The 20906-nt window shown below is 37.9% G+C and overlaps 2 protein-coding genes across 2 annotated transcripts in view; both read right to left on the reverse strand.

Moving 5' to 3' along the window:
• Positions 1-223: 223 nt before the first annotated feature.
• LOC308649139 (tubulin beta-5 chain-like) lies at positions 224-2053 on the reverse strand. The gene is given in 2 exon segments (XM_081294543.1): positions 224-1945; positions 1948-2053. Coding segments are annotated over 2 exon segments (1338 nt in total). The 5' UTR covers positions 2039-2053; the 3' UTR covers positions 224-698.
• A 9412-nt stretch (positions 2054-11465) lies between these two features.
• SNRNP48 (small nuclear ribonucleoprotein U11/U12 subunit 48) overlaps positions 11466-20906 on the reverse strand; it is a 16019-nt gene continuing 6578 nt past the window's right edge. The window contains exons 5-9 of the mRNA XM_081294555.1: positions 20112-20300; positions 19237-19358; positions 15031-15119; positions 14372-14536; positions 11466-12101 (exon numbers count right to left, since the gene is read on the reverse strand). Of these exons, the coding sequence (XP_081150681.1) occupies positions 12053-12101; positions 14372-14536; positions 15031-15119; positions 19237-19358; positions 20112-20300 (614 nt within the window). The 3' untranslated portion in view covers positions 11466-12052. The remainder of the gene's footprint in view (positions 12102-14371; positions 14537-15030; positions 15120-19236; positions 19359-20111; positions 20301-20906) is intronic.

A 20906-nucleotide genomic window follows, 5' to 3' on the forward strand; every position in this document is an offset into this window, starting at 1 on the left:
TCATCGGTAGAGGGCTTGCCCCAAGGGCAAGGCTCTGGGTTCCATCCCCAGAGCTGCAGAAACAAACGGGCAGAAGGGCTTTCATTTATGTCTGCACTACTTCCAAGCTCAGGAACAACGTGATTGCCACCCTTTGAAGTCTCCAGTTTTAAAAAGGCCCCAGTGTTCCTTTAGTGAGCTGGGTGCAGTGCACCCCAGGGAAAGACCAGTGGCCCACCTTGCCATTGTAACCATGCAAAGTAACTTTCTGTTGCACAGGGCTGGATGCCACAACAGAATAGGTTTTATTATGACTAGATTGTTTCAAAGTTCCATACTGTATATTCAAACAAGGCAACACTGCAAGCTCCAATGTTCATCAGGAAGGATGAAAACACCCTGTTTCTAAGCCCCTTGCTAGTTCTCACAGATGTCTGAATGCATACTGGCAGGTGGGGTTTTTTTCCATTAGCCCTTCATGGCTCCCTAGTTGTTTCTCTCAAATGCTCCAGTACAGAATCTCACTAGGCTGACCGGAAAGGGTAGGACCGCCTATTCTCTGCTATTGTAAAATATGGACTTTATTCCAGCTGACCTCTCAGCTCTGCACTTGCCAGGGACCTACCCCATGTATCTAGAGACCAGTGCACCTCTCCACAACCATCAGGTAAAAGGAAGAATACGCGCATTTCACATTGGTTGGGGACAGGGCAGCGCCTTTATTCATTGATCTCCTCTTCCTCATTTTCAAAAGCTTCCTCTCCATCGTTTACAGTGGCATCCTGGTACTGCTGGTATTCGGACACCAAGTCGTTCATGTTGCTCTCGGCCTCGGTGAACTCCATCTCGTCCATGCCCTCACCGGTGAACCAATGCAGGAAGGCCTTGCGGCGGAACATGGCTGAGAACTGCTCCGAGATGCGCTTGAACAGCTCCTGGATGGCTGTGCTATTGCCAATAAAGGTGGAGGCCATCTTCAGGCCACGCGGCGGAATGTCGCACACGGCCACCTTGACGTTGTTGGGGATCCACTCCTCAAAGTAGCTGCTGTTCTTGTTCTGGATGGCCAGCATCTGCTCATCCACCTCCTTCATGGACATGGGGCCACGGAAGACGGTGGCCACGGTCAAATAGCGGCCATGGCGTGGGTCACAGGCAGCCATCATGTTCTTGGCGTCGAACATCTGCTGAGTGAGCTCGGGCACTGTCAGCGCACGGTACTGCTGGCTGCCCCGGGCGGTCAGTGGCGCGAAGCCCGGCATGAAGAAGTGCAGGCGCGGAAAGGGCACCATGTTCACGGCCAGCTTCCGCAGGTCGGCGTTGAGCTGACCCGGGAAGCGCAGCGAGGTGGTGACCCCGCTCATGGTGGCCGACACCAGGTGGTTAAGGTCCCCGTAGGTGGGAGTGGTCAGCTGGAGTGTGCGGAAGCAGATGTCGTACAGCGCCTCGTTGTCGATGCAGTAGGTCTCGTCCGTGTTCTCCACCAGCTGGTGCACCCACAGCGTGGCGTTGTAGGGCTCCACCACCGTGTCAGATACCTTGGGCGAGGGCATGACGCTGAAGGCGTTCATGATGCGGTCGGGGTACTCCTCGCGGATCTTGCTGATGAGCAGCGTGCCCCTGCCCGAGCCCGTGCCGCCGCCCAGCGAGTGGGTCAGCTGAAAGCCCTGCAGGCAGTCGCAGTGCTCACACTCCTTGCGCACCACATCCAGGACCGAGTCCACCAGCTCTGCGCCCTCGGTGTAGTGGCCCTTGGCCCAGTTGTTGCCGGCGCCCGTCTGTCCAAAGATGAAGTTATCAGGTCGGAAGAGCTGCCCAAAGGGTCCGGACCTCACACTGTCCATGGTGCCAGGCTCCAAGTCCACCAGGGCGGCCCTGGGCACGTATTTCTGAGACGATGACTCATGGTAGTAGACGTTGATCCTCTCCAGCTGCAGCGCCGAGTCACCCACGTAGCCTCGGCCGGGTCGATGCCATGCTCGTCGCTGATCACTTCCCAAAACTTGGTGCTGATCTGGTTCCCGCACTGGCCCGCCTGGATGTGCACCATCTCCCTCATGGCGGGGGCGCTCGGTGCTCGGAGCTGGCTCTCGGACAGCGGCGACGACTCCATATGCTTTTCTTATATCTATGGCTGATAATGTGACTTTTCATTAGTCCGTTAATATGGTGAATTAAAGTGATTGAGTTTCGACTTTATACCAACCTTTCATTCCTGGAATAAAACTTAATTGGTCCTAATATAATTTTTAAAATATAAAATGTATTTCCATATTCATTTGTTAGCCAAATTTTGCTAAAGTTAGTTAAGGTGTTTACATTTGTGGGGGATTTTGGTCAGTGGTGACTTGCAATGTCTTTGTCTGGTTTTGGTATCAGCATAATGTTGACTGGGAAAGTTCCCCTCCCCTTCTATTATCCAGAGGGATTTTTTTAAAAACTTGATTATTCTTCCTTAATTATTTGTTTGAACTTAACTGTGAAGTCATCTGTGACTGGAGTTTTCTTTGTGGGAAACTTTGTGGGAACGCATATGATTATGAATTCAACACATCAAATAGAAGACTGGATCAGGTCAGCTTCTTGATTGAACTTGCAGAAATTCTATTTCAAGGAATTCATTTTATCTAAGTTGTTGAATTTATTAGAATAATGTTCATAAGATTTCTTTTTATCATTTTTAAGTCCATATAATCTATAAAAATGTTTCCACGTTCGTGTGTGTGTGTGTGTGTGCATACGTGTGTGTTTGTGTGTGTGTGTGTGTGGTGCTGGAAACTGAACCTAGGACTTCATGCATGCAGGGCAAGCACTCTACCACTGAATCACATCCCGCTCCCTCTTTTTTAAATATATATTAGCAATCTGGGTCATATTTTACTTTTTTTTTCTTACCAGGATCTGGCTAGATTATCTACCTGGAAGCTTATCAATCTTATTGAACTTTTCAAAGAATAAATCCTTAGTTTTATTTATTTTCTTCATTATTTCTCAGTTGTCCATTTGACTTATTTTTTATATTTATTGTTTCTTTCTATAGTATTTCATTTTATGTATCACCTTGACCAGATCAATAGGATGTGCAGGTATTTGGGTAAAGGTTATTCCAGGTGTGTCTATGAAGGAATTTGGATGAAATTAACACTTATATCCATAGATTGAGTAAAGCCAGTGGCCCTCTTTCATGGGATGGGCCCCATCTAATCAGTTGAAAAACTGCATAGATCAAAAGGACTGACCCTTCCCTCAGTAGGAGGTATTTCTTTCTGCTGATGTCCTTTGAACAGTCAGCTTTATCCTGCCCTCAGATGCCAACTGTAATAGTTCTACCTGGATCTTGAGCCTGCAGCCTTGAGAACCACACCACCCATTCGCTTTCCTGGATCTGCACCTTGCTAACGCACCCTGCAGGACTTGAGACTTGTCGGCTTCCATAATAGTGTGAATCTGTCTATATATCTGTTATTTGTTCTGTTTCTCTAGAAACTCATGACTAACACACCTTCCTTTTGCTTGATTTGGGCTTAATTCAGTTTTCTTTTTCTAGTGTTTTAGGGTGGAGACTTAAATTATTAAATTTGAGAACTTTCTTTTCTAACAAAAACATTTAATGCCATGAATTTCTTTCTAAGCACTGCTTTAGCTATTTCTCATACATTTTGATGTTTTCATTTTGATTCAAATAAAAATACTTCCTAATGAGCCTTATAATTTATTTTTGACCCATGACTCATTTGGAAGTATGCATAGATCAAAAGGACTGACCTTGTTTAATTTTCAAATATTTGAGGACTTTTCAGGTGTTGGTTTCTAGTTTGTGGTTAGAGTACACACTTTGTGTGATTTCAGTCAAGAGAGTGAGTTATCTTGCAAATAAATATCTCTCAAATGTATTTGCAGGACAGTTCTTTAGGTGCCCTTAGACCCACCCAGCCGCCCCTTCCCTTCCTTATAGTTCTTAAGAATGACTGTAGAATGTGCTGGGAATGCAACGACAGGGAGAGACTGGCTACAGCCCAGGCCCTGTCCTAGTCTCTCTCCTCTAGAAAACCGAATGTTTTCAGCACTTTGGCTCAGCAATGTGTGACCCCTGGGTATAAAACCCAAGATAGGCTGCTTTCTGAGCCCCTCGGCTGAGATGCAAATGGAGCACACACAGACAAGAATCCATCCTCTTTTGGTAGCTTTTCTGGGCCTTAGAAGCTGGCTCACCCTGAATCTCGGGCTTCTATTGTCCCTTGCTATCTGCAAGTAAGAAATCTGCTTCACATAAATTATGTCCTGATGCCACAGACTCAGACAACTTGGTAACCACTGCACAGTGAACCTGCTTCATTGTATTGAGTGGGGATATAGCTCAGTTGGTCGAGTGCTTGCACAAGGCCCTGGGTTCAATCTCCAGCACCGCAAAAAAAAAAAAAAAAAAAGAGAGTGAGTTATCTTGCAACCCACAATACGGCCTATTTTGATGAATATCACAAGTACATTTGGTAAAAAAAAAAAAATACCCCCTATTGTCAGTGAGGTCAAGTTGGTTTATGGTGTTGTCCAAAATTTCTCTTTACCAGTTTTTTTTTATTTGTGCTGGGAATTACAGGTAGAATTGAAATCTACACCTGTAACTATGACTTTGTCTATTAACCCTATCAATAGTCCTTTAGTCCTATCAATTTTTACTTCATGTATTTTGGACCTCTTTGGGGTGCATAAAAATTTAAGATTATTGTGAAACACATATATATTACACATACTTACCATAACATATCTTCAAATAATGTTTCACTACTTTATGTTTTGTGAGAACCTTAGGACAGTATACCTCTACTTCATCCTTTGTGTTATTATATCATCTACGGATAGCTTTGGCTGATTCAACTGTATGTACCTTTGTCTATAATTAATAACCCCACTTTAGAGCAACCTGCACACAGCGCCCCCCCCCCCATATATAAGAACAAGTGAGAGGTAGAATGATGAGTCCCATGTTGCTAATGTGTATCATTATTTGGGAGAAGCTGATCCATTGGCATTAAACAGCCACCAACCATCCTTGGCCATGCAGCATAGTTTCCAAGGCCCCCAGCTGTGCCAGGTACTGGCTTTTTATTTGCAAAATCACAGTGGTGTCTAGAAGAGGGTCAGGAATTTCTAGAACAAAAGGGAGAGGAAAGATGGGCTTGGGACAGCAGTTATTTAGCAGATTTTTTAAAAAATATTTATTTTTTAGTTATAGGTAGACACAATGTCTTTATTTTACTTTACATGGTGCTGAGGATTGAATCCAGAGCCCCACGCGTGCCAGCTGAGCATTCTACCCCTGAGCCACAACCCCACCCATTTAGCAGATTTGATGTATTTAACACAGGCATACCATTCAGGTGTGTACCAGCTATCCTATGCCTTAGAGGTAGATAATTAAGCATCCCCATACAAACATCTTTTTAGAATCTTTAATGATGTCTGGCATGTTTGCTAATTATACTATAGAGTGAGAGAATTCTTTGAGGGCCCAAGAAGAGGCATCCAGGTTGTCCATAAGCAAAGCTAAACATAGGACCCAAAGTGGACAGAAAAAGCTCACATCTGTTACAAATCATAATAACGGCCATTATTTAGTATTTACCATGTCACAGACAGTGTTAGGCAAATCACCATCTCTAAATATCACTACAACTCTTTGAGGGCAAATTGTTGTTCTCGATTTATAGTCAGGGCTGGGCAGCAGGGAGAGACTTGATTCACCCAAGGTCACGAGCTCAGAAGGGGCAGACCAGAACAGCATCCAGCTCATCCCTCCACTCTTTTGATCAAGGCTATTCCTTCCAGTATGTGAAGAATTTGTTACTTAACAATGTTTATCTGTCTTAGTGTTAGCAAAACCAAACAAGCCCATGCTCACACTTCCTCTCTCTGCATTCTTGAAAGCTCCCCTAAGGGCCTTTCAGATTCTTGACTAGGAAATGTGGCTTGGAGCTGGAGAACCAATGCAGGTTACTAAAGCCTCATGATTATGATGGGGCATTAGCTTCATAATCAGAGCACTCAAGTGGCTCAATCCCAGCTTCCTGGTAAGATGTGATCCTCCTACGGAAGGATTCCCTGGAACCTGCAACCCTTCTTCATTTCACAAGATCCAGACAGCAGGTGGGGCAGTTCTGCAAACCACAACTGCAAATTCCTGAGTATAGGAATTTATATCCTATTTTATTCAGTCCTACAAATTCTGTTATAACATATACTATTATTCAGTTCAGCAAATTTCTATATGAATATAGGAATTTATATCCTACTTTAAGGTAGCATACTTTTCTTAAACAACCTTAATGTTTTTTGAATGGGAAAGTGACACAGCTTACTTAGTAAAGATGAATCTAGCTCACAGCCCCCTGAATCTGGCAAATCTCCCTCTCCTCCCTAAAAGGGAGTGCTAGAAATTACTAGTCCCAGCTCAAATATCCACAAGCCATGAAAACTTTCCATAAAACTTGAAATGCTCCATTTCATGACCAGAGCAGAAGGCATAACCACTAATTTGATAAAACAAGTGTGGTTTAAAAGAGCCTTAGTTTAATAATTAATATACCTGCAGCCTCAATTACAGCAACTGAAAAAGCATGCTACATAAAAGAAAACTGGTTTCATAAATAAACTAAACCAACTATAGATTTTTATTTAATAAATCTGAGAATGCAACAAAGCTTTGCACCAGAACACTTTGATGAACTCACTTAACTATAAAAAGAAAATGTCATATAATTATTGATTAAAAATAAAATTGAAGACACAGGCTATTTATTGGAAGCTGGAGGGTGTAGCTCAGTGATAGAGCACTTGCCTAGAATGCATGAGGCCCTAGGTTCAATCTCCAGCATGGAAGGAAAAAAGGAAGAAAATGTCCTTAGAAGACTGAAGAAAGACATACACAAAATCAAAGTATTAATATTTCTGTACATAAAATAAATAGGTGGTTAAAAATATTCTTAATTTGCTATGAAGCAGGTTTTTAGTTTGATACTATCCCATTTATGGATTTTACTTCTTGCACATGGGAATCTTGCTGAGGAAATCAGTTCCTAAGTCGACTAGGGAAGAGCTGGGCCTACATTTTCTTCTAGTAGGTGGAAGGTTTCTGGTCTAATGCCTGGTCCTTGATCCAACTTGAAATGAGTTTTGTGCAGAGTGAGAAACATAGGCTAAATTTCATTTAACATAGACCTCTGAATCTGAATTTGCCAGATTCAGAGGTCTATGTTATAATACAATTTGTAGAACTGAATAAAATAGAATATAAATACTTATATTCAGGAATTTGCAGTTGTAGTTTGCAGAACTGCTCCACCTGCTGTCTGGATCTTGTTAAATGAAGAAGGGCTGCAGGTTCCAGGGAATCCTTATGAGGATCCCAGCACCATTTGCTGAAGAGGCTATCTTTTCCTCAATATGTTTTTGGCATCTTTATCTAACTGTAGTTGTGTGGGCTTGACTCTGTGTCTTCTATTCTATTCCATTGGTCTTCATGCCTGTTTTGGAGTCAATACCATGCTGTTTTTGTTGTTATAGCTCTGTAGTATAATTTAAGGTCTGGCTTTGTGATGCCTCCTGCTTCACTTTTTTCAATAAGAATTGCTTTGGCTATTCTGGGTCTCTTATTTCTCCAAATGAGTTTCATGATTGCTTTTTGTCTTTCTATGAAGAATGATAATTGGAATTTTAATAGGAATAATTTTAACAGTGTTTTTGGAAGTATGGCCATTTTGACTATTAATTCTGCCTATTCTAGACCATGAGAGATCTTTCCATCTTCTAAGGTCCTCTTCAATTTATTTCCTTAAGGTTCTGCAGTTTTCATAGTAGAGGTCTTTCAGAATGGGAGAAAATCTTTGCCACCAGATAGATACGGTGTTAAATTTCCAAGATACACAAAGAACTCAAAAAGCTTAACACCAAAAAAAAAATAAATAAATAAATAAAAAATAACCCTATCAATAAATGGACAAAGGAAATAAACACTTATCAAAAGAAATAGTCAACAAATATATGAAAAAATGTTCAACATCCCTAGCAATTAAAAAATACACTGAGATTTAACCTCACTCCAACCAGAAAGGCAATTATCAAGAATACAAGTAACAATAAATATTGTCGAGGATGTGAGGGAAAAAGTTACACTCATACATTGCTGGTGGGACTGCAAATTGTTGCAAACACTATAGAAAGCAGTATGGAGATTCCCCAGAAACTAGAAATTGAACCACCATTTGATCCAATTATATCATTCTTCGGTAATATACTTACCCAAAGGACTTAAAATCAATGTACTACAGTGACACAACCACATCAATGTTTAGAACAGCACAATTTGCAATAGCTAAGCTATGGAACCAACCTAGATGCCCATCAATAGGTGAATGGATAAAGAAATAATGGTGTAGATACACAATGGACTATTACTTAGCCATAAAGAATGACTTTAAGACATTCACCAGTAAATGAGTGGATCTAGAGACTATCATGCTAAGCCAATCCCAAAAACCAAAGGTCAATATGTAGAAGCTAACCCACAACAAGAGGAGACTAGAAGTCAGTGGATTAAACAAAGGGGAATGAAAGGAAGGGAGAAGGAATGAAAACAGGAAAGACAGTGGAATGAATCTGACATAATGTTCCTATGTATACATATGAAGACACCATAGAGAATCTCAACGTCATGTACATCCACAAGACTGGGATCCTAATTAGAATAAAATAGTCTATGTTTGTATAAATATGTCAAAATGGATTCTACTGTCATGTATAACAAAAAGAATACAAACTTTAAAATTATTTTCCAATGTCAACTTAGAACTATTTGCCATTTGATGACTAATTCTCATGAAAGTGTTTGAGATTAAATCTCAATCAGCCATACTCAAAAACTGCAAATACTTGGAGACGACTGATCTAATTTAAAAACTGGAGGGATGATGACCACAATGAGTGAGTTGGGCTCTGCACAACCATGTGGCCTATATCTAAATTACGGTCTCAATATTTGAGAAGTTTAATTTCTTTATGCTCATAAAGGCCTCCCCTGATGATTCAGCTTAAACATTGCTGATGGCAGAATGAAACTAAACCCATATCTCCTTCTCCTCTTAACAGGGATGAGTAGGAGGAGTTGGCTATGGAGGAGGGGAGTAGGAAGCAGATCTTAGATTTTTTTTTTCTCAGTTGATTTAAATTTCATATGTTGTCTGAGATTCCTCCAAGAATCTGGCATTTATCAAGCAGTCTTAATTTTAGGATGTTTGTGAGATCTTGTTTTTTGGGTCATTGTGGAATTTGGCTACCTAACATTGATTGATGCTATCAACTTTGGAGTATAACTAAGTGGTACCAAGATCCAGTTCGAGTTCAAGTTCATTTGTTGATCAGTGTAACAAAATGATGGGTGTAAAACATTTAATATCTTGAATTTTATATGGTAGTTCAAGGAACTCTGGTGAACATTAGAACTCATGAAATGGCAAAGATTAGCATGTTACTCTATTTTTAAAAGGTTCGCAGTTCATAAACATTTATATAGAGGTTAAGAGCACTAATCGTCTAATGTTTGTTGTATTACTTGTATAATTGGGGAAATAGCTAAGTGGCTCTAAGGTCTTAACCGCCTCATACATAACTATCACTTACATCAATTAAGAAACTATGCTAAGCACCTTGGGCATTCACAGTTTACTTTCAAGCAATACATAAGCAAGGGGCTAGGGTTGTGGCTCAGTGGAACAGCCTAGCATGCATGAGGTACTGGGTTCAACCACATAAAAATAAAAATAATATTGTACCCACCTACAACTAAATGTGTGTGTGTGTATATATATATATATATATATATATATATATATACACACTCACACACACATACATATACATACACATACACACACACACATATATAAATGTATATATAAACAAATGTGTAGGGGTAAAAATCGAGTGTGGCCCCTGGAACAGGATGCTGGATTGGAAGATTGGCTCCACCACTTTTTCTGAGAATTAGAGCAAGGTATATCTGAGCCTTTGGTTCCTCATTTCCAAAATGGTGATAATAGTATTTTCATATTAGAATTTTATATGCCCTTAACATTACCATATCAAAAAAAGAGTCCTAAATCCTTGCTTTTAAGACTTTAAAATCTGACTGTTGTATCTTTAGAAATTAAGTACAATGGCAATAACAGAACTACATATTGGCAAGTGACCTATTGATTTCTGATTTATAAATCTGAGGGTGCTCTTCTATACCTGAAACCTAATAGTAGATCTGGTCCAAATCCAATCAATGTGTCAGTTACTCATTCAAATAGTAAGGTGTCATTTCTATTTGGAAATGAAATCTTTAACCTGGGTTTATAACATTCAGACTGTTGCCACTTAGACTTGAGCTGCAAAGTTTCACCAGAATGTTCTAATATATAATACAACTTACTAAAGGAATGGATTACTGATGCACACAACAGGACCAATCTAAAAAATCTGTGCAGTGGAAGAAGGCAGAGTACATATTGTGCCACAGTCTTGGCTGGGCACAGAATCACGAGCCACTCAAGCAGGAACAAAACTTTATTTTTGAAAAAGCCGCCAATACTCCGTAGGCGCTGGCAAGCCAAACCCGGTCCTCCCACGTGGGCGTCTGCCGGGAAGGGGGGGGCGGACCTCCCCCGGAATTTCCTCCTACTATCCTTCCCCAACCAATGGGAACTCTCCAGGAGTCCTGTAACTTGAGTCCGGTAGCAGGCCAAGGTGAACAGCAGGAGCCCAATTTGCATATGAATGTAAATCTTAACATAATCATATCATCTCAGTGGCTAGCTGGCCTCACTTTACAAGCAAAGGTGCCATGCATCATTTATCTGCTTGTGGCTCCTAGCAATATTGCAGTATTCCTCACATGAATTCCAGAAAAGATACATCTAACCAGTGGAACAAAAAGCAGCTCTTTTGTTGCCCAGTGCTACAAGCAGAGGAACTGAGTGGGAAAAGGGACAGAAGAGAACTTTGGGGGACAAGAGATTACTCACATCTTGATTGTGATGATGGTAACACAGGAATACAAATTTGTCAAAACTCAATCAAATGAATGCATTTTAATGTATGCATGCAGTATCTCAATACAGCTGATTTACAAGACAAAATAATAGCATAACTCTAATTAACAAGTGAAACATGAATACGTTCTTACTTTGAAAAAAAAATTATCATAGATAAAGCTCAGGTTTCCTTTGATTACCCTCCAAATCCTGGTTTCCACCTTTAATCTCTCTAACCTGTATCTCCTTCCCCAGTCACTGTTATGAGTTTGGAATGAATTCTTCTGAACCTTTAAAAATATATTCACATACATTACAACCAAAGGAAATTTTATAGATATATACATGTAAATATATGTACGTGTATATATGTGAAAATATATATATATATATATATATATATATATATATATATATATATATATCTTTTCATACAGCATTGTTTGAGATCTGTCCACATTAATACAGATCTAGGTTGTTTCTTTTACGGCAATGTAGTTTATCTATTCTATGACATACTATAGTTTTATTTAGCTAGGCCATTCCCCTTCCAACAGATATTTACATTGTTTTTCCCTACTATACTTCACCAATGTAGTGATAAAGAGTAGTTTATTTCCAGGGAGGAAACAGGGAAATAAATAGATGTTGTTCTAAGGCACCTTTAGCCTTATTGGTAAGGTTTAATATTTTTTACTATGAGAATGTATTAATATATAATTTATATATTTTAAGTACTGATTTTTAAAAAAGAATTTTATAACATAAATTACCAAAAAGAATAAATCAATAATAAGAAGCAACCCATCTATTAAAATATAAGGAAAACACAGTTGTAGGGTGGAATAGAAAACTCACTGTTTGAAGCATAAGTATTTATTGAAAAATAATAAGCATTAAACAGATCATATAAACACATTCTCCTATGCAAAGCAATGACAACTAAAATATCAGCACACTGGTTATAATGACATACATAATTAATACATGCACAAACATTTCATTTATATTTTTTGCTTTCTTCTTTTATGACTATGATGTCTTTCCCCATCCCTGAAATAAAAGAAGTATGAAAATAAAGTATTATAAATGATATACACTTATATATCAGAGCTTTAAAATAATAATGTTCTTTCATCATACATAAACCATGACAAGTTAAAACACACATTTAGAGCTAAACAGTAATTTTGAGAGAGTAAAAGGGCAAATCAATGATTAAAACCAAGAGACTGAAATAGGGATAAGAAAAATGGATTTGTGCTTTAAAGTTCCGGCTCTAAAATAAACTTTAAAAAGGAATGGACTATAGAAATGACACCTTATTATTATTTGAATGAGTAACTGACAGGTTGATTGGATTTGGACCAGATCTACTCTTAGGTTTCACGTATAGAAGTTCACCCTCAGATTTATATGTATATGATATGGTAGTCAGCCAGAGATTCTTTCTCAATAGAACATTAAAGTTGGAGAAAGACTTTAAAAATGAGTTTGAGGCCCTACCTGGCAACTTAGTGAAAACCACTGTCTCAAAATTTAATAAAAGGGAGGGGGGCTGGGGATGTAGCTAAGTGGTAGAACATTTGCCTAGCAAGCCATGAGGCCCTGATTTCAATTCTTAGAATGACCAAAAGAAAAAAAAAAATGTCCCCCAAAGTTTCTGATTTCCTTTTTCTGACTCCTGTGTAAACTCAGGGGTAGATATCAAAGATCAGTCTTGCCCTAATAGGAAGTGTTTCCTGCTAATACTCAATTTATCTTCTATAAAGGAAAATTATTTCATGCTTAGATTTAGAGAACTTCTAATGTATTTAAGTCTACAGAGATTGAATACAGACATTAAAAATTACTTAAATAAAAGAGGCACTAACAAATTTGAAAGAAATGAAAGAGCACAATTTCTGATAGGTAACCAAGTTAATTTGTGTTTGCATAAATTATATCACATGAATCAAAAGAGGACTAAATCCTAGCTAGCTCTAAACCTATGAACTGGATGATAGTAAAATTAGCAAAATTACCAGTACAGAAAGCTACCAATGGCCCTGAAGAGACAGGATATCATTTGAAAACCTATTATTTGAAAAACACTGTTCTTTAATATAAAACCAAATAAGACATGGACTCTGCCTTCATGAAGCTCGGAGTACAGTAGGAAAAGTAAAGACCATTAAGTTCAAACACAAGTCTGTGCTAGGGAAGGTGGTGGCAAAATGTAAATGATAACTGGCTCCGCTTCAATGAGAACAAAAACCTTCAGGAGATGACAGAGCTGCTTTTAAAGAAAAAGGAAGAATTTAGCAAATGGGCTTTAAAATCAAATCAAGCAGCAGGATACAAGGTGAAAAGACATAGATATGATGAGGGGCCCTAAGTTATGTAGGCTGCCAGGGCCCAAGTTCCACATTCCATAGGGTCACAATACAAGAAGTAGCAGGAGTCCTGATCCTGTAGCTGGTGAGAGCCACCAAAGTTCCTGATTTCCTTTATCTGACTCCTGAATTTTGCCCTTCAAGAGCTGTAAGAGGTAAATATTCACTCTGACAGAGGAGCAGGGATGGATTCATATCAGTAAGTTTACAGATAAGTAGAACAGTTAAGAAAACTACCATAATTTTCTAGACAGACAGCAACAGCGACAGAGTCCTATCTTCACACATATGAGGCACCTTCAGGTAGAACTGACAGTAATTTAGAACTGACGGAGATGGTAAAGAATGAGGAAGGTGTATCTAAGATGACTGCTTGATTTCTGGCTTAGGTGAACAGATGAGGGTCATCCACTAATCAGAACAGGAATATTGGGGAAAAAGGTGCAGACTGAGGAAAAAAAGTTTACATAGCCTGGATGAATATAAAATCTAGATGGATGCCTCGTAAGCAGCTGGGCAATAAGTAGACCACAACTGATTTAATTTGTGTGGTACTGAGGACTAAACTCAAGAGGGCTCTTCCACTGAGCAATATCCCCGGCCTTTTTTCACTTTTTATTTGAGACAGAGTCTAGCTAAGTTGCCCAGGTTGGCCTCAAACTTGTGATCCTCCTGCCTCTACCTCCTGAGTATCTGGGATTACAGGCATGAGCCAACATGTCTGGCTAAATTTATTATTTTAGCATTAATATGTATTGTTCTCAGCTATCAAACTCACACCAATAAGGCCAAAATGAACTAATGTTAAGGTTTAGCCTCTTTTCTCCAACTCTACACACCCTTCAACTAAGGAATTGGCAAGAAGAAGAATAAGAAAGAACAAAGAAAGAAAGATGGTAAGGAACAAGCAGAAGACAAATGTTAGATGCTACAGAGTTTTAGACTCACCTTTCTTTCCTTCTCCTTGACTCAGAGTTTTTATCCTTATCTTTATTTCTTTTTCTTTTATGTGGGCTCCTACTCCGATCCCTTCTATGTCGTGAACTCTCAGTATCCAAGTAGCTTCCACCAGACTGCCGTGAGTCTACTGAAGCTGATCGCCTTTCCTCGTTTCTGAAACAGAGAGGAACAGCAATCAGCTTGTTTTACCACTGGTCTCCCCAGCACACACACACACCAATCCAAAGTGCAATATTTCACATCACACCAATGATAGATGAAGGCTAAATATGCATAATCTTATATTCCATATAAGAGAATAGTCAAAAATAGCTGCTATAATATGCTTTATTGTTTAACTATTTTACTAATGTGGTTGTTTCCTCATAACTGTCCTCACCAAGATAGGCAATGTCATAAAATGATTCTAGTATGATTCTGAGAACTGACATTTAAAAACGAGCATTTTAATGATTTATAGTATGCTACTAAGGGTCTTGAAAATACTAAAACATAATAATTATTAGTAAAAGATTAAAAAATAATATTTTAGGATTGGGAGTATAGCTCCATGACAGAGCATTTGCCTAGCATGTGCAAGGCCCTGGGTTTAAGCCATAAAAAAATAAAACAAATTTATTTTTTTACCAATAAAGATAATGACATACTTTTCAGCATCATCTTCTGCTTTTTCCTGTTCTTCCTGCCAATGGTTACTGAGTTCTTCCATGTGCACATTTATCACATCCCGAATCACCTTGGGAGATGAAAACACCAAATATCAGATAAGAATATTGTTATAAAAATTACATTTAGGGCTGGGGATGTGGCTCAGTACTAGAGCACCTGCCTAGCTTGTACACGGCCTTGAGTTCAATCCCAACACCGCCACCAAAAAAAAAAAAAAAAAAAAATTAAGTGCAAAAAGCCTGAAAAAGCTCTGCTAATGATGAACAGAAAATTTACTAAGAGCTATGATATAATAGACTATGAATTGTATGCATTTTAGAGAATATAAAAAGGGCACTGTCAAACTGGATTATGAATGACAGATGGAAGTATTATTTCAATGCTAAATTTGAAGTTGATAACTATGAATATGTAACAAAATAGCCTTATTCTTAGGAAATACATACTAAGAATTTAGGGATAAAGGACCATTATAAAGGATCCATTATGGATGAAACTTACCCTTAAATCTTTCATTAAAAAAAAAGGGGGGGCATACAGATAAAGATGGAGAAGGTAGAAAATGCACAGAAAGAAAAAGAGCAGTTCAAATGAGAAATACAGGGCCCAAATGTTAACAATGGGTAATCTGTGCAAAGAAAAAAAAATACAGGAGTTGTTTGTACCTTATCTGTATGTTAGAGAATATTTACAAATAATTTTTAGGCCTTCTAGTTAAGTCAAGATAGACAAATATAAGACATTACAGTTATGTCACAGACACCTTTCCAGTCAGAATATAAACTCTTACTTTTTAAAAAAAAAAAAATTATTTTTAATTGTGGACAAAATACCTTTATTTTATTTTATTTATTTATTTTATGGGGTGCTGAGGATCAAACCCAGTGCTTGCTAGGCAAGCAATCTACCACCAAGCCACAACCCCAGCCCCTAAATCTCTTACGTTTAAGAATCATTTGGTGGAAGCTGAGGCATAAGGATTGAGTTCAAAGTCTGCCTCAGCAACATGAAGCACTAAGCAACTCACTAAGACCCTGTTTCTGAATAAAAATACAAAAAAGGGCTGGGGATATGGCTCAGTGGTTGAGTGCCCCTGAATTAAATCCCCAGTTAGCAACCCCCAAGCCCCTAAGAAAAAGAACCATTTGAAAGTTGTTGGTTTTTTTTTTTTTTTTTTCCTAGTTTACCCACACCATCAAGCTCAAGAGTAGTTGTGGGAGAGGCAAAGATAAAGCTAAACTAGAAGTGGACTATCTCTCATTCCTAATTAGGAAAGGTTTTAAGTAAAAAGGTATAGGGGACCAGGCAATCTCAGAAACAAACACTATAGTTCAGACCTGACTGCATTTTTCCCACTTTAGGAAAACTTTCTATTAACAGCTTTCAAAGAAAAACAGGACAATGTCCAATCTCCTTACAAGGCCTTGAAAGTCTCCATGATTTCACTGTATCACACAGTAGAAGCCATCCTTGCCTCCTACTAGATAATTCCTCAGAAGCCCTAAGCTCTGGGTACACCGCATTACTAATGGATCTCTGAAACAAACTCTTGAACTTTAGTTGCATTTAGTAATACTAGTGCTTCCATCTGGGAAATCCCTATCGCCACTTCTCCTCCCACTGTATTCGCCTGTGGATAACCTAAGACAAGCCCCAGTCTAACCCACTGGGTTAACAAGGTGACACAGACCTGTAGTCAAATTCAAGCTCTAGCACTTTCTTAACAGCCCTACAAGTTTCCTTGTCTGCTAAATCCATATGAGCTCCTTGAAGCCCACTGCATCCACAGAATCCATCTATCACAGGTTTGCTTATTCCTTCTCCTCAAATGCACCTTCTCTGACACTCATACCAACCTTAGCTTTTTAAGAAAAATCACTCTTTCCTTCATACACTTTGATTTCACCTTTATTTTTAGCACTTAACACTATCTGTATTTTGAAATGTCTATTTCACTTGCTATACTATAAGCTCCTTTAGAATGGGATCTATGGGCCATTCATTTTTACATACCCCAGAGCAGTGGCAAAAATACCATATGTAATAGTAACTGTTAGCATGTAATTTTTTGCTGTAATTTGTCAAAATTCAGATTCTAATCAGAGCAAATAAAAAATATGTAGGACATGAATGAAGCTAGGAATGACCAGAGATAAAAAACAAATCACTGAAAGATTTATAAATTCGAAGTATTTACAGATGAAAAATATCTGGGTTCTACTTTCAAAACTACTGAGTGCAGCAGGAAGTGAACAGTGAATTGGGGGATAAATAAAACATGAGGGCCATATGTTGGTAACTGCTGAAGTTCAGTGATGGGTACATAAGGTTCCTTAGGCTATGCCATTCACTTTAGCATATGTTTAAATATTCCCATAATACAAGGTTAACCAGGAAACTGTAAAGAAATCAACAGCAACATGATCAAAAGATCCTGAGAGAAGAAACAACAGATGCATCACCAAGTATTTGAATCACCAAGGTAGTATAACATGATCCAAGACCTCTACTAGAAGAGGTGAAGTCTAAAACACATCTCTAGTGACAAAAAAGAATAGCATAAAATTCAGTGCTGAGCTGTGTGGTACAGAATGTTAGTACAATAAACCACAAAACTGGGAAGTTATCTTCCATGTATGTATAATATGTAAAAATACATTCTACTGTCATGTATAACTAAAAAGAACAAATAAAATAAATAAATAGACTATTAGTATGATAAACCAGTGATTGCTCAAAGTCAACCAGCACTTTATGGAAATGGTGGTCCACACAGTAATCAAGATTTAAGAAGGCAAAAAACAAAGAGCATTTTAGGTGATTAAACAACATGTATTAAGACCTGGAAGTAAAAATAAATATAATATAATCAGACATTGCTTAAGAGATAGCAAAAAAAAACAAAAACAAAACAAAAAAACTGCTTGATAAAATGAGGCCAGATAATTACACCACTCCTTGGTGTTTATCCTCAAGATAAAGCCATCATACGATAGCAACACACGCATACCCAATTCACAAGAGCCAAACTTTGGAACCTACCTAGGTGTCCATCAAAGGATAAATGGATAAAGAAGATGTAGTATATATACACAATGGAGTTTTACTGAGCCATAAAGAAACATGAAATTATGTCATTTGCAGGAAAACAAATAGAACCAGAGACCATTATATTAAACGAAATAAGCCAAACTCAAAAAGTCAAGGGTCATGTGTTTTCTTTCATAGGTGGAAGCCAGAGAGGAAAAAGGAAAAGAACACAGGAGAGGGGGATCTCATGAATATCAAAAGGAAACCAGCAGAGTAGAGGAAAGGCAAACAGGAGGAGGGAGGAGGAAAGGGAAACACAGGGAATGATACTGGCCAAATTATGTTGCTGTATCGTGTGCATGCATGGATATGTTACAACAAATGCCACCATTATGTACAACTGTAATACACCAGTAAAAGTGAGGTCAGATTATAGGTCTCTGTAAAGAAGAACTCTTTATAATAAAGAATAATAAAGAAATTAGGGTTTCATGAGGAAAATATTTGTAGAGTCTGGGCAATGCAATTCATGTACCCAAAATATTCATAAACTCTACTCATTTCATGACATCTGAAAATAAATCTAGATACATACCAGACTGATTCATTAATTTATACCAAGACACTCTTAAACCCATATATTTAATAAAGTATGTAAAAGCACATTAAGATTCGTTTTAAAAAAAAGATAATAGCTAATATTGAGAAATTTGTGTTCTTGTGCATCATCTCAATTCTCATAACCCTGCAAAGTTTGTACTATTACAAAATGAAAAAAAAATTGAATCTAAAAAGCTCAAATAACTTGTACAACTCACAAAGTCAATAATAAACAGCAGAATCAAAACTGAAGTCAAGGTCCGTGGAATACCAAAATTCCTTCTCTTATCATGGTATAATACTACTTTCTCAAATGCAGCTACTTTATTTGTTTACATATCTATTTATTTACTTAGGTATCCTGAAAAGCCTTTGCCTGGTAAAAGGTGGGTCTGAAATTAACAGGGCAAATACACATTAATCCTGGTCACTCAGAAGATACTTTCTTTCAGAAAACCTCCAAGAAATTGAGGAAATCCATAGAACAGATTTAGAAAACCATTCAAAAGAAGTTTTTCTTCTCAACAAAGCTTTCTATATTATATGAAACTTACCTCAGTATATGATTTCTTGGTTATGTGAACATTCTTAGCTCTATAGGACTGGCGTCTTCTTTTATAATCTCTCACTTCTGCCAGGATTTCAAGGTAAGATTTTGGACTTTTTCGACTATTATCTAATGAAAGGATAAAATAAAATTATTATATCATTAAGAGCTTTTAAATTTGTAAGAATTAGCAGGTAGGAACACCACAATCCCATCCATTCATATGTATGTGTGTATGTGTGTGTGTGTGTGTGTGTGTGTGTGTGTGTATATGGATAAATATGTGTATTTTTTTTTTTTTTAATTACTGGGATCAAACTCAGGGCCTCATACATGCTTAGGCAAGTGATCTACCACTAGCTACATTTCCACATCTCCACCCCTTTTTTTGTTTGTTTTGAGATACGATCTAAGTTATCCAGGCTGGTCTCAATTCATGGTACTCCTGCCTCAGATTCCCAATTAGCTGAGATGCACCACTGTGCCCATCGTTATCTTATATTTCATCATGTTTCAAGGTAGAGCACAAAACCCCTATAAATTCTGCAATATATAGATACATGGGCTGTTTTATATCATTCCTCTTTTCTAACCTTTAATTGAACATAAGAGTGCTTAGATCCAGAGATTAAAGTAAGAGCATAGTTTAAGTAACTGTGCTTAAGTAACTTACAGAAGGAAGATATGCTTAATATCTTCAGTCACAGGAAAACTTTATCTACTAAGTAAATATATTTATTGACATTTTCCAATACCACATGATAAAAAACCACCTTGCTCCAACTCAAAGTGGCATGATAATAAAATCAGATTAATAACAATCATAGGATTTATAGGAGGGGGTGGCAAACTGAAATGTAAAGTATGATATTCATCTCAAACCTTGATTAACTTTGGCAGCCAAGTCTACAAAGAGATCACTATCATTTTCAATGATTTGAGAATCAGAGCGCTTTTTCTTTGTCTCTTCGACGACAAAATCATAAAGGGCAAGACGATCAGCTTGGGTTAGATCACAAACAAATCGTTTATGATTCAGAGGAACTTCAACAGGTAATGAAGAATACATTCCTAAAGTAAAAATAAAACCACAAGAATAAACAATACATGAAGCATTATGGACTTAAAATCTACTACTTTTTAATAGATTAAAAATGTGCTATAATAATGCAATATTAATACAAATTATTTTTATATAGCAATCCCTAATTACACAAAATATCAATTTATATGATAAGTAGTAAACAATGACTATCCTAAATGCTACTCCCACAGAAAATATGTATCACAGATGTTTGCTATTCTCTCCAAGGATGTTAAGATAAATCCCATGAAAGCCTGCAGTAATAATCACATACACACACATACACACACATACAAAATTAGTTCATAAGAAAACCTTCTTCTTCTTTCATGTTTGTGTGTATGCCTATGTGTGTTTGTATGTGTGTGGTGGGTCTTGCTATGTTGCTAGGCCTCAAACTCCTGGGCGTAAGGGATGCTCCTGCCTTGGCTTCTCAAGTAGTTGAGCCCACAGGTATACACTACCACACCCAGCTAAAAACATCTTTTGGGTAACCATTTCTGAAAGACCACCCATATTACAAAAGAAGATATTACTTTATGTGTACATGATTTTCCTCATAGAAGTTGAAAAAAAATGTTTTCAATGGGTAA

This window comes from Spermophilus citellus (genome assembly GCF_964194105.1).
Source record: "Spermophilus citellus genome assembly, chromosome: 5".
Lineage (NCBI taxonomy): Eukaryota > Metazoa > Chordata > Mammalia > Rodentia > Sciuridae > Spermophilus > Spermophilus citellus.